At 47.1% G+C, this 13,979-nt stretch overlaps 1 protein-coding gene across 2 annotated transcripts in view; it reads right to left on the reverse strand.

Annotated features, from left to right (window-relative positions):
- Nucleotides 1-279: 279 nt before the first annotated feature.
- The window catches only part of elapor1 (endosome-lysosome associated apoptosis and autophagy regulator 1), a 171,475-nt gene continuing 157,775 nt past the window's right edge, over nt 280-13,979 (reverse strand). The window contains exon 22 of one of the 2 annotated variants that reach the window (XM_038820162.1): nt 280-2,469. In XM_038820162.1, the coding sequence (XP_038676090.1) occupies nt 2,401-2,469 (69 nt within the window). In that variant the 3' untranslated portion in view covers nt 280-2,400. The remainder of the gene's footprint in view (nt 2,470-13,979) is intronic. The other variant, XM_038820163.1, reaches the window with a different exon arrangement.

Here is a 13,979-nt window from a genome sequence, read left to right on the forward strand (position 1 = left end):
CAGATTTACTGAATTAATGAATTTTGATTTTTTAAATGGAATCAAAATGAGTGAAAAACACAGCATTTAAAGTAAAATTGCATGGATTGCTGGGCTGTGGATTTGTTTCACAGCATGGAATGTAAATCTGAGGGCAAGTTAAGCAAATCATCCAAATGCGTGGAGTTCGCCATAGAAGTCATCTGCCTGTCCTTATAATGAGAGAAAGATGTAGGAGAACAATTGGTTAAGGAGGGACAGTCCAAATTGGGGGTGGGGTTGTGGGGGTGTGAGGGGGGGTAGAAAATAAGGGTGTGTGAAATGTACAACCTAAAAGATTAAGCAATTGTAGTCTTATAGAACATCAATTATTTTGCTGTCACTGATTCTCTCGGGCGACCTCAGACTCCTTATTCCACAAAATTATTTGCATCCATGATAGTCATGCACTATGGTCGTGTGATCTTTTAAACAGTTGCAGTTTAAATCAAGAGAAGCTATTTGTGTATCACATTTTGTAAATGTGCTGTTTACAGAAAGATTCTGGAATCACGTCCTGGAGTCTGGATGCTTCCTTGATTATAATTCACAGTCAGTGGTTCTTTTCCCCTCCTATCAAAGTTGATGCACCTTCAAGTGGATAGCTGAAAGGTTCATTAAGCAGACCCATGAGCTGCTGCACCTTGCTAGGCTGCAGGTAGTTGATAATATGAACCAAAGAAGCTTGATTCATTCACAAGTTTTGAACTGGTTTAAGATTAGGGAAAGTGAATAGGAGTAATGCAGCTCTAATATTCAGACAAGGCTGGATGTCTTCAACATCCAAAAATCTCCCAAAATCAGATCTTATCCTTGATTACAAAAAGCCAACGTAGCTGAAGTTCAGTCCCACGGGAACAAAGTTCCAAACTTTCAGGGGTGAAATATCTGAAAAACTATTCGGCTGTTCGAATAAAGCTAAGGGCAGCTTTGCATTGCGCTCAACACAACTCCAGTAATATTAAAAATGAATGTGCTGGTCATAATCACCACTATCTCGCCCTGATTAAAATACAATTCCTTCGGGAACAGTACGCCATTGCTGATGCACTTTACAGCTGCAGGTCTGAGACATTACCTCAGATTAAAAGTAACCTACTAACTTAAAATTCCATTGTAGTAATTGCTGTATTCACTGGATCATCTAGAAATCACTTCAATAAAAAATAAATCTCACTTTAAAAATCAAATTAAGTGCAAAGCATTTCTATACCATGAAATAGCAAATGCCACTTAGGATCAATGCGTCTTTAATCAAATCACCATCAGAATAGGATCTTAATGACGACAACTCAAGATTTATATAATATACTCTTTTCCCTTTATTGGGCCCAAAGACAACGTGAAATGCAAAGTCTGCTGCCTTTGGAATGTGAAAAGAAAATAAACAATAAAATCCAATATTATTGGCCTGAATGGGATCATTCATAAGGGATGGTATTGAGAAGAAACTTTTGAAGACAGAGAGTGAGTCTTTTTAAATTATGATAAATAAAAGTTATTCAGCACCAAAAAATTGCCCTCTGAAAATCTGCACATCAGCAAGATAACTGACAGCTTCACTGATGCATGGTTACTGAAAATCATTTAACTCCAGACATGTCATATTATGAAGTAGCCAAACTTCTTGGGAAATGGAGTTGGTGGGGAGAGGAATGGTGGTGGTGGGCGCGGGGGGAATTAAGGTCTACTACCACTGGATATTTTCGATCTTAAAGCAGCTGCCGTGTTACTGCTGAGCATTTGGGTTTTGTTTCACCGGGAACGTGTGCAGTGCTGTGCAATGATTGATGCAGAGCACATAAAATTCAGCAGGGGCACACCGGCCTGCTGAGCTAAGGTGGTTCGCATTAGAAGGCTTGCTAAAGGCTAAGGAAGTGAGTCAACAACACTTCTCATTGGACCCTATTCAGATTGTGATCAGTTTAACCCCCAAACAGTACTTGGCACATTGGTGGCTTTTGGATTTCTTTAACAAATTAAAAATATTCCACGGTGCAGCATTTTCAACATGTACCAATGACATCTTGGAGCTGACAAATTGTTACGATCTGTATTAAAATCAATTCTTCCCTAATTCCTGATGCTGGGACAAACAAGAATATATCATAAGTGGCCACATAAGGTGTAACTTTGGTTGTCATCAATTCCCAGTCCCCTTAATGATTTAAACACAAGTTATACTTTTGAAGTCTTAGTACAGAAATGATACAGTAATAAGGCCATCATGAGGCAATGTTTGTACCATTCACACAAGAGGACCCTCATTTATACTTTACATTCTAATGCTAACTTTTTAATAAACTGTCCTTGGTTCAAATATCTCTCAAAAAGGCCACTTCAGTGAGCTGGTTAACAAAGTAGTGCACGGAAAAGATCAAGTTACATGTCCATGTCTGCTGATCCCGAGGAAGATTTCAGTGGGACACAATCAAAACCATCTGCTGTTCTCTGAAATTAGAAAACAAAATTGCAAAATGTGGCATTGAGACAAAGGCCCTGCAATTTAGAACAGGAAACAAAATTTGTAAAACTGATCACTTTGATCCAACTTTGACCTCTATTCACAAAGCACCAAACTTGTAAAGTGCAACTTTTTGCCATTATTCTGGAAATACTTATAGCATTATCGCAGGTTAAAGCAAAACATCATGACCTGTAACCCGAAAAGGTAGAAAATACACCCACACATAAAACAAATTCAGAATCCCAAACCATCATAATTAAACAGCTTTTGACTGATTCAGAATACATCACACACTAGATTTTTTAAATCCTTGCCAACTCAGGAAATTCACAGGATGACAAATCATGGTTATTTGGACCGTGTTTTCTTTCTCCATAGATGCTTCCGGTTGGCTAGGCACCTTAGTTCGGGTGAAGGCTTGAACAATCTAAATATTCTCTCACATATTAATGATGCAGATGTATTTGTTTAGCAACCGTTCCAAAACTCTTACAGAATAACATCTGAAAACATTGCATACTCCAAGGGGAAACAAAACCATGTCACTCACCTGAAAGTTATTTTAAGAACATAAGAACTAGGAGCAGAAGTAGGCCATCTGGCTCCTCAAGCCTGCTCCGCCATTCAATAAGATCATGGTTGATGTTTTTGTGGATTCAGCTCCACTTACCCACCTGCTCACCGTAACCTTTTATTTCTTTACTGTTCAAAAATCTATCTATCTTTGCCTTAAAAACATTTAAAAATAATCTTTTGGGAACATGCATTAGAATACTTCAAATCATATCATATATGTATGTGCTAACTGTAGATTATATTACGGGTTAAGAATGTAGAGTTCTGGTTTCACTTTAAAGGTGAAATGGGGGTTGTTTACTTTTGGTTTGGTTTGGTATGGTATGACTGTATGTGACCCATCTGAGAGACGTTTTGGAGCAAGAAAGTCCTGAGGTTGCTATGGACAAAATTGCTGAGGTTGGAGCTATGCTCTTAAAAGGAAAACTGGCGGGTTTTGTTTTTGTTTTCATTGTGAGGAAAAAGCAATTGTAAACGAAGCTGACCTGGAGGCAGTGGCCATCCAGTAGCAGACAGCGCAGTTCTGTATGTTTAGAGAGGAAAAGAGGGCGTTCTGGTGAATCGGATAGGACCAAGTCGCTCTGTGAAGAGAGAGGTCCAGCTACCGAATAGAGGTCAAGGAGGTGTCTACATGTGTCTGGTGGATCGTGGCATGTGACCATCAGCGATGCCTATACCATAGATCTGAGCTGAGACCTGTGCAGCCAGACCCAGTAAGAAAAGAACAGCCTCCAAGAGTAGAAGTATGTTTAAAAACCTATCAGTGTGAAGGCATGCCAAAGTAAAAAAAAAGTCAAGCTAGGCTAAGCCTTGCTGCATTGAGTTTAAGGTAGAATCTCATATTGTTTAGAACAGGGGTGGGCAAACTTTTCCGTGCAAGGGCCGCATTCAGAAATTCACAATTCACAAAGGGCCGCATAGTATATTAAGTAAAATAATTACGTCACCCGGTTATGATTCTGGGCGCCTCATATAGGACATAGAACAGTACAGCACAGAACAGGCCCTTCGGCCCTCGACGTTGTGCCAAGCAATGATCACCCTACTCAAGTCAACGTATCCACCCTATACCAGTAAGTAACCCAACAGCCCCCCCACCCATTAACCTTTAAAAAAAAATTTTTTTTTTTAAATTAAAAAAAATTTAAAAAAAAAAAAATTTTTTTTTTTTTTTTTTTTTTAATGACTTGGTGGGCCGCAGAAATACCTTTGGCGGGCCGCATGCGGCCCGCAGGCCGTAGTTTGCCCACCCCTGGTTTAGAATCATTGGCATATTTCCTCAGTGTACCTATTTATCATTATTTCTTGAATTTGTTTTGTTCATGTTTGTATGGTGATGAATTTTTTGGTGTTAAGTTTAATCTTGGAATCCTGCTGCTTATTTCCTTACCCTTGGTTCTTCCACACATCACATTCTTTAAATGGTTTTGATCTATCAAGCCAGATTCCATTGAGTTTCAGGCTTGTCCTGTATTCTCATAGCTGGGGTCATAATAAGTGATTCTGTATTCATTGGTGTTTTGCAAAAACAAGTCTGCTATCATAATTGTACTGAAAGTGTTAGTGTGGATTGAACCATTATGCCTTTATTTAAATATTAATATTTACTATAATCTATCTATAATATTGAAATATTAAAAAGTAAAATCATTCACTATTTTGACTTTCTTTTGCTCTCCCAATTTTAAAGCTCTTTGTTGCCCAGATCTATGTTTCACTTTTACTGTCCACATTGGTGCGATTTTTCAGTTGTCACTCTGTATATTCTCTACTCCAACACTGTGAGGGAGAGAAGAAAGAAATCATAGAATTTACAGTGTAGAAGGAGGCCATTTGGCCCATCATATCTGCACCGACCCTTGGAAAGAGCACTCTCTCTAAACCCACACCTCCTCCCTAAGCCCACACCTCCACCCTATCCCGTAACCCCACATAACCTTTTTTGGACACGACGGACAATTTTGCATAGCCAATCCACCTAACCTACACATCTTTGGACTGTGGGAGGAAACCAGAGCACCGGGGGGAAACCCACGCAGACACGGGGAGAACGTGCAGACTCTGCACAGACTGTGACCCAAGCCGGGGATCGAACCTGGGACCCTGGAGCTGTGAAGCAACTGTGCTAACTACTGTGCTACCCTTAAAGGAAATTAAGCAGACAGAAGAACCTTTACAAAGGGGAATGCAAATAGCAAAATAAAATAAACCAAAAGTTTAATGAAAGGAAGTTAAGGGTTCCACAAGAAACAATGAGATGAAGATCAATTAATCTTGTGTTTTGTAATGTTGGTTATGAGATATATATTGGTCAGGACACTGGGGACAATTACTCCACTGCTCCTTAAATAGGGCAAGAGGATCTTTTAAGTCCGCCTGAGAGGGCAGATGGAGTCTCAGTTTAATGTCAGCTCCTTGGACCCTGTATCACTCCCTCAGTACCTCAAAGCATTGGCCTAGATTCTATAATCAAGTAAAAATCAAGACAGAAAAGCAAAACACTGTGGATTCTGGAAATCGGAAATAAAAATGGAAAATGCTGGAAGTACTCAGCTAGTCTAGCAGCATTTGTGGAGGGAGAAACAGAGTTAAAGCTGTGATTCTACACAGTGGTGACAGCCCCATTCACAAGTCAGAAAGTCGAGAGCAACCCCTGCTCTGCCTGACTGGATTTTATGCCGATCAGACAGTTAACTGCCTACAATCTTCACTTCCTTCCGCTGAGCTGCCAGTAGAATTTGATAGCCAGCAGCCTTTCAATCCATGTAACATCGCTTCAGGTGATGGCCACTGCTGGGGCTGCAGCCAGTCACGGACCGGCCAAGGTGGAGAAGGCCAGGGTGTGCACATAAGTCAGGTTGGGCTCGCCGGGGCCCAGCAGATGAAGGGCAGGCTGGGGTATCAGTTGTGAAGGCAGTTGAAGGAATTTCAGCTGGGTGCCAGGGTGCCCATCTCCCCCCCCCACCACCCCCAAGATGGCCCTCTATGGCCACAGAGTGCCAAATCCCGGGGACCCCTGCGCTCGAAAGGAGGCTGCCGTGGTATATTTGACAGTCTCCCCATGTGGTGATGTGCCCACTCACCTCTGTTAAAATACCAGCAGCAGCAATGGGAAGTGGCCCATAATTGGCCCCTCACGGGCCTTCATTGGCTTACCACTGGATAGGCTGTCTGCCACTTCACCCTTGCTGGTACAATATCAGCAGTGACGGCAGGCCATTCCCTGAAATTCCACCTGATTTTACAACCTCCTCCCTCCACCTTCCTGCACCCTCCCTGAGGCCCTGTCGAAACCTGAGCAACATTTTAGCTCTGAGATCAAAAGTCAGCACTGAGTATAGCCAGTTCTGCTGGAAGGTCACAGGCTGAAACATGTGCCTGAAATTTATTAACCCCCTGCAGTTGGGCTGGGAGGCGGGAAGTATCGTTACATAGCAGTGGAAGGTGTAGGAAGGGAAGCCCATCATCTTCCCACCACCACGTGATATTCTCAATGGTGGGAACATCAACATTCTGGGTGCTGCCTCTCAGTAGAACAAGAACTCGTCAAGTCTAGCACACCACGTGCTGAGAGATTCAACTGGTTCAGGCAGGCTTAGGGCTCTAGTTTAAAGTAGCACCGTTTAAACCCGCAGTTTTCGTATGTCGATTAGTTAATAGTTAGTTAATAAAATAGAGTTGAACCTTCCTCAGTGTTGGTGGTATATGTTCACCTCGCAAGCCTACACTATCCAAAACGTCAGCAATGACCACCTCTTAGCTCCATCCCCACTGTTAGCGAGTTCACCGCTCAGGTCAGCAGGGCCTGCCTAGCTGTAGAACAATAAAAAACGTATATGGCCTTCACGGTAGCATGGTGGTTAGCATCAATGCTTCACAGCTCCAGGGTCCCAGGTTCAATTCCCGGCTGGGTCACTGTCTGTGTGGAGTCTGCACGTCCTCCCCGTGTGTGCGTGGGTTTCCTCCGGGTGCTCCGGTTTCCTCCCACAGTCCAAAGATGTGCGGGTTAGGTGGATTGGCCATGCTAAATTGCCCGTAGTGTAAGGTTAATGGGGGGGATTGTTGGGTTACGGGTATTCGGGTTACGTGGGTTTAAGTAGGGTGATCATTGCTCGGCACAACATCGAGGGCCGAAGGGCCTGTTCTGTGCTGTACTGTTCTATGTTCTATGTTCTAAGTGGGCCTCAGCATGAAGGTGTCTTTTCCTTCTCCTTGCAGCCTCAACAGCAGCCACCTCTATTGGGGGGCGCTGTTGAGGTTGCTGAGCTACCAGCCCCATGACTGGGCTGGCAGCTCTGAGAAGTTGGCTGCCATCCCCAGTTAGACAGAGGTTTCAGTGGCCACCTCTTGATTGGCCACTGCCAGTAACATCCCTCCGGACTTTCCACTGTCCATGTGCACAGGCTCAGGCCCCACTTTTGTTACAGGCAGCAGGACTACTAATTTTTTTTTTAAAGTTCCAGCTCGTTAACTCTTTCTCTCCACACAAGCTGCCAGACCTGCTGTGTATTTCCAGTCATTTCTGTTTGTACATTATATACTCAAGGCTCTGGAGTGGGACTTAAACCCACAACCTTCCAACTCAGTAGTGAGTGTGCCAGTAATAATCCAAGGCTGATAGAACATAGAACAGTACAGCACAGAACAGGCCCTTCGGCCCTCAATATTGTGCCGAGCCATGATCACCCCACTCAAACCCACGTATCCACCCTATACCCGTAACCCAACAACTTCCCCCTTAACCTTACTTTTATTAGGACACTACGGGCAATTTAGCATGGCCAATCCACCTAACCCGCACATCTTTGGACTGTGGGAGGAAACCGGAGCACCCAGAGGAAACCCACGCACACAGGGGGAGGACGTGCAGACTCCACACAGACAGTGACCCAGCCGGGAATCGAACCTGGGACCCTGGAGCTGTGAAGCATTTATGCTAACCACCATGCTACCCTGCTGCCCCTAATTAATCCTAAATTATTATTCTTTGTAAATTTTTCCAATTAAGGGGCAATCTAGCGTGGCCCATTAACCTAACCTGCACATCTTTGGGTTGTGGGGGTGAGACCCATGCAGACAAGGGGAGAATGTGCAAACTCCACACGGACAGTGACCGGGATCGAACCCAGGTCCGCGACGCTGTGAGGCAGCAGTTCTAACCACTGCACCAACGTGCCGCCCATTAATCCTAAATCTATCCTTTGTGAAGCCTCTCTTGCTGCAGGCAAAGTTTAATCGGCCACACTCCATTTGAGTGAACAATGCACAAAGTCTCTGTCTGTAGACATTACCTTCATAGATTGAGGTGATATTGTGGTATATTTCTGCAATAGTGAAGCATTTTGATTCCAAAATATTACAGCTTCCTTTGCAGAACCATACAAAAAAAGAGAAACACTATCACAATAATTGGAAAAGAGAAACCAATATCTCCAAGGAGATTTGCAAAGGCAGATTGATGTAATTTATTGGTCTAAGCAAGCAGAAAGGATTATAATTTTGAACACTATTCACGCTGCTTTGTCAAATATTCTAGGATACAAAAATACTTACAAGGATTTATTTAGGAGAAGATGGTGTTGCAGTAATGTCACTCGCCTAGTAATCCAAGCTTATGTCCCAGGGGACATATGTTCAGATCCCACTATGGCAGCTGGAGGAATTTAAATTCAATTATTAAAATCTTGAATTGAAAGCTGGTCTCGGTAATGGTGTCCTTGAAACCACCATCGATTGTGGCCACAAATCAATCCGCTTCATTGGGGAAAGAAATCTGCCACTCTTACTGCTCTCGCCTGCATGTGACTCCAGACCCACAGAAATATGGTTGACTCTTGTCATCAAAGATCAATTAGAGATGGGGCAAAAAAAAATTGCCCACATCCCATGAAAGAATAAAAAGAATTGTATTAAGGTACACACTAATTCAAAAAAAGCCTCAGATTAATTAGGAACTGTCCAACTCTAATAATTGTTTTAAAACTACCAGATTCCTCTTAGCTCTGCCAACAACTTCAGTAATACATCAATATGATGCCCTCATCCTCTTCTATATAGGCAGAAAGGTTTTATTTCAGCTTCTTTTTATTACTGCTGCAGCTAAAAATGTAATTACCTCGACTGACTTTTTGATCATCAAGAAATGCAATCCAAACATTGAAATGCTGTGTTTGCAATGCACGTTTGCACGACTTTGTCTTGAATGGAAGATAAGAAATGTCATTTCCCTCAGTGGGTGGGTATAACAAAATGAATTGCGTTTTGGCAGAGAGAGGCAGGTGTTGACGGATAAAGGAAGACACAAAAGGAGGAGAAAAGCCTGAAATAAGCAAGTAACTCAGAAAGTGAAAGCTGTTCCATTTAGCAGAATCTACGGAAAGGTTGGGGCCTGAATAACAGAGACTGAACCCACCGGGAGCCCGAGAGCCAAGAAATGCTTCCCGGGAAGAGGGATTGATGCTAGGTTAGGTTGGAGAAGCTGGGGTTGATCACCTTGGAGCTACAAGAGATTGAGGGGCGATTTGATAAAGGTGCACAAGGTTATAACAGGTTTAGATAAAGTAGACAAGGATAAACTGTTCCCAATAGCTGATGGTACAGGGACCAATGGACACAATGTAAGGTTTTGGGCATGGGATGCAGGGGGATGCGAGGAAGAACATTTTTAAAACTCAGCGAGGTGGTAATACCTGGAACTGGCTACCCATGAGGGTGGTGGAAACAGAGGCCATCAAAAAGAAAATGGGGGACTTCCGGTGGCGGCGATGTTCGAGTGAGCCGCACATTCGGCGGGCTCTCACTTCGGCGGGGCTTAGCAGCTGATTTCCCCGCGATAGCGGGACCACAGGGGCGGCAAAAAGGCTGCCGTGGAAGGAAGAGGAGAGCGGGCTGCAGCGGATGGAATCGTGGGAGGCCAGCAGGTAGAGGAAGAAAGAGAGAGAGAGAGACGGAGGCAAGGTGGAAACTGACCTGAAGGGTAAGATGGCGGACCCACGGACCTTCCTTCCTCCAGGACAAGGAAAAAAAGTTAGGAGTTGCTGAGGAGGGACAGCTTGGACCCACTTCAGATGCCCAGGAGGTAAAAATTTAAGGAGCTGGGCGAAGGAAGGCGGCAGCGAAGGTGCTGAGGAGCGGGCTGCGGCACATGGAACAGCGGGATTCCAGAAGGCAGAAGAAGAAGGAGAAAAAGGGACAGAGACAAGGACCTGAAGAAAATTACCTGGGACCTAAGATGGCGGACACACGGACCCCGGACTCAGCAATCCAGCAGGCGCTGGATAACATGCTCCAGGTAATGAAGTCCAGTTTTGAAGCCCTGAAGCGGGACAGCTTGGACCCAATCCAGAAAGCGGTGGATCAGCTGAACCAGAGGCTGGACGCCCAGGATGTTAAAGTTAAGGAGCTGGGAGAGGTGGTGGAGGAGCAGGCGGATGCGCAAACGGTTGCAGCGCTAGAAGTTGACGGCCTGAAAGAGCGGCAGAGATGACTGCTGGACAGAGTGGAGGAGCTGGAGAATAGAGTCCGCAGGAACAATCTGAGGATGGTCGGCCTCCCGGAGGGGGCTGAGGGAGCTGATGCTGCAGCGTTTGTAGCAGACCTGCTGAAGCAGCTGATAGGGGCCGAAGCTTTTCCGCGACCGCTGGAGCTGGAGGGGGCACACAGAGTGCAGGCAAGGCAGGGGCGGCCGGGCGGGCCCCCCCCCGCCCGATGGTGATTAGGTTCCACAGGTTCGTGGACAAGGAGCGGGTGCTGCAGTGGGCAAAGAGCGCCAGGAGCAGCACGTAGAACAACAGTGTTCTCCGCATTTATCAGGACCTAAGCCAGGAGGTGGCTCGGCGGCGAGCAGCCTTTAAGAATGTCAAGGAGGTGCTGTTCAAGAAGCACGTGAAGTTTGGTCTGCTGTTCCCAGCTCGGCTATGGGTCACGCACCAGGGTCAACACCACTACTTCTCCGAGCCCGAAGAAGCGATGGATTTTGTGAGGGACCTGGGGCTGGTCCCGAAGGGAGGCCCCAAGGACGCGAGTTAGGGCCCGAGGATTTCTGTGGGAAGGAATGCCGAATGTGCCTGGACTGCTGCTAAACGGTTTGCTGGGCCAAAGGGGCCAAGCGGAACATTTGAGACTCTTTCCTTTGTTCATGGACATTTATGTGCTTTTTCTCTTTTTTCTGTGTTTTTTTTTTCCTGTTTGGGCTGGTTTGTGCTTTTTGTGCAGCTCGCGGAAGACACTGGAGCCAGCTTGCCCCAGTGGGTGGGGAGGAGGACGGGGAAACAATAGGAATGAGACAGGAAGGCGTCGGAGTGTTGAGTCACCGGGCTAGCAGGGAGTCAGATGGGGGGGGGGGAAGTTACAGCCAGTAGATGGCAGGGGTGGGGGTATCGGGGGATGGGGTTAGGGGAGGGGGGGGGGTTGTTCTGTTGATGGGAGAGGGACTTGAAATAGGCACTGGAAAGGAGGTCAAGGGTGGAGGCAGCCAAAGGGCGGGCCGGGAATGGCCCGACGCACGGGCCAGGGGCCGGCCCGAGAAAGGCTATGGCTGACCGGTGGGGTGGGGGGGGGGTGGGATGTGCCCCCCGACCAGGCTGATCACCTGGAATATCAAGGGACTGAATGGGCCGGTTAAGAGGGCGGGTGTTCGCGCACTTGCGGGCCCTGAGGGCGGACGTAATTATGTTGCAGGAGACACATCTGAAAGTGTCGGACCAGACCAGGCTAAGGAAGGGCTGGATTAGCCAGGTCTTCCACTCGGACTTGGAATCGAAGTTCAGAGGGGTGGCAATCATGATCAACAAGCGCGTGCAATTTGAGGCAGAGGGCATATCCGCAGACAGAGGGGGCAGATACCTGATGGTACGGGGCAGACTGGAGGGCAGAAGAGTGGTGCTGGCGAATATATATGCCCTGAACTGGGATGACGTGGACTTCATTAAAAGAGTGCCGGGGAAGATCCCGGACTTGGATTCTCGCAGGCTAATAATGGGAGGGGACTTTAACATGGTCCTTGACCCGACTTTGGATCGGTCGTGTCCCAGAATGGGTAGACTCTCAGCAATGGCAAGGGAGCTGAAAGGGTTTATGAAGCAAATGGGGGCAGTGGACCCCTGGAGAGATAGACAGCCAACAGGAAGGGGCTACTCGTTTTACTCGCACGTCCATAAAGTATATTCCAGGATAGATTTCTTTGTACTAAGCAGGGACTGTATGGGGGAGGTAAAGAACACGGAATACTCAGCAATTACCATTTCAGACCATACCCCGCATTGGGTGGACCTGCAGTTCGGGGGAGCGAGCTATCAACGCCCGCAATGGAGGCTAGATGTAGGACTGCTGTCGGAGGAGGGGATCTGCGAGAGGCTTCGGAAATGTATAAAAAATTACCTGCAGGTGAATGACACGGGGGAGGTCTCAGCGGCGACCTTGTGGGAGGCGCTAAAGGCAGTAGTGCGGGGGGAGCTGATTTCAATTGGGGCCCACAGAGCCAAGGCAGACCGGGCAGAGGTGGATAGATTGGTCAGGGAAATGGGTCGGATAGATGAAGAGCACGCGGAGTCCCCGGGGGAGGTTTTACTCAGGGAGAGGCAGAGACTACAGGCGGAACTGGGGGCACTATCCACAAGCAGGGCCGTGGAACGGCTTAGGAAGGCGAGGGGAGTGGTGTACGAGCATGGGGAAAAGGCTAGCAGACTGTTAGCGCAGCAACTCAGGAGGAGGGAGGCGGCCAGGGAAATAGGTAGAGTGAGGGACGAGGGGGGGCGCAAAGTGGAGGACCCGGCAGAATTGAATAGGGTATTCCGGGACTTCTATCGTAAGCTGTATACTTCGGAGCCGCCGGAAGAACCGGAGGGGATGAAAAGGTTTCTGGACGGGTTAACATTCCCAACAGTTGGTGGGGGGCTAGTGGAAGAGCTGGGGGCCCCGATTAGAGTAGAGGAGGTATTGGGGGGCCTTAAGGCTATGCAGTCGGGGAAGTCCCCGGGGCCAGATGGATACCCAGTAGAGTTTTATAGGAAGTTCTCTGAGCTGGTGGGCCCGGTCTTGGCGAGGGTTTTCAATGAGGCAAGGGACAGAGGGACCCTGCCGCCGACAATGTCACAAGCCACCATATCTCTGATATTGAAGCGGGGTAAAGACCCGGAGGCGTGCGGGTCCTACAGGCCAATCTCCCTGATTAATGTAGACGCCAAGCTCCTGGCAAAGGTACTGGCGGGTAGAATGGAGGACTGTGTACCGGAGGTGACTGGGGAGGATCAAACGGGGTTCGTGAAAGGTAGGCAGCTGGCGGCCAATCTGAGGAGATTGCTCAATGTGATAATGATGCCCCCGGCGGGTAGAGAGGTGGAGGTAGTGGTGGCAATGGACGCCGAGAAGGCCTTTGACCGGGTGGAGTGGGACTATCTATGGGAGGTGCTCGGACGGTTTGGGTTCGGGGAGGGATTGGTGGATTGGATCAAATTATTATATCAGGCCCCGAGGGCCAGCGTCAGGACCAACAGAGAAGTGTTGGAGTACTTTAGGTTGTACCGAGGGACCAGACAGGGCTGCCCGCTCTCCCCGCTGCTGTTTGTGCTGGCCATAGAGCCGCTGGTGATTGCGCTGAGAGCCGCAGAGGGTTGGAAGGGGCTGGTGAGGGGCGGGGTTGAACACAGGGTTTCTCTTTATGCAGACGACCTGCTCCTGTACGTGTCGTCCCAGTGGCCGGGATGGGATCTATACTGGGAATGCTGAGGAAGTTCGGCCAGTTCTCAGGATACAAATTAAATACGGTCAAGAGTGAAATGTTTGTGGTCCAGGCAAGGGGCCAGGAGAACAGATTGAGAGGGCTACCGTTTAGGCTGGTTGAGGAAAATTTCCGGTATTTGGGAATCCAGGTGGCACGAGACTGGGGCAGGCTGCATAAGTTAAATTTGGCCAGGGTAGT

This window comes from Scyliorhinus canicula, chromosome 15 (assembly GCF_902713615.1).
Source record: "Scyliorhinus canicula chromosome 15, sScyCan1.1, whole genome shotgun sequence".
Lineage (NCBI taxonomy): Eukaryota > Metazoa > Chordata > Chondrichthyes > Carcharhiniformes > Scyliorhinidae > Scyliorhinus > Scyliorhinus canicula.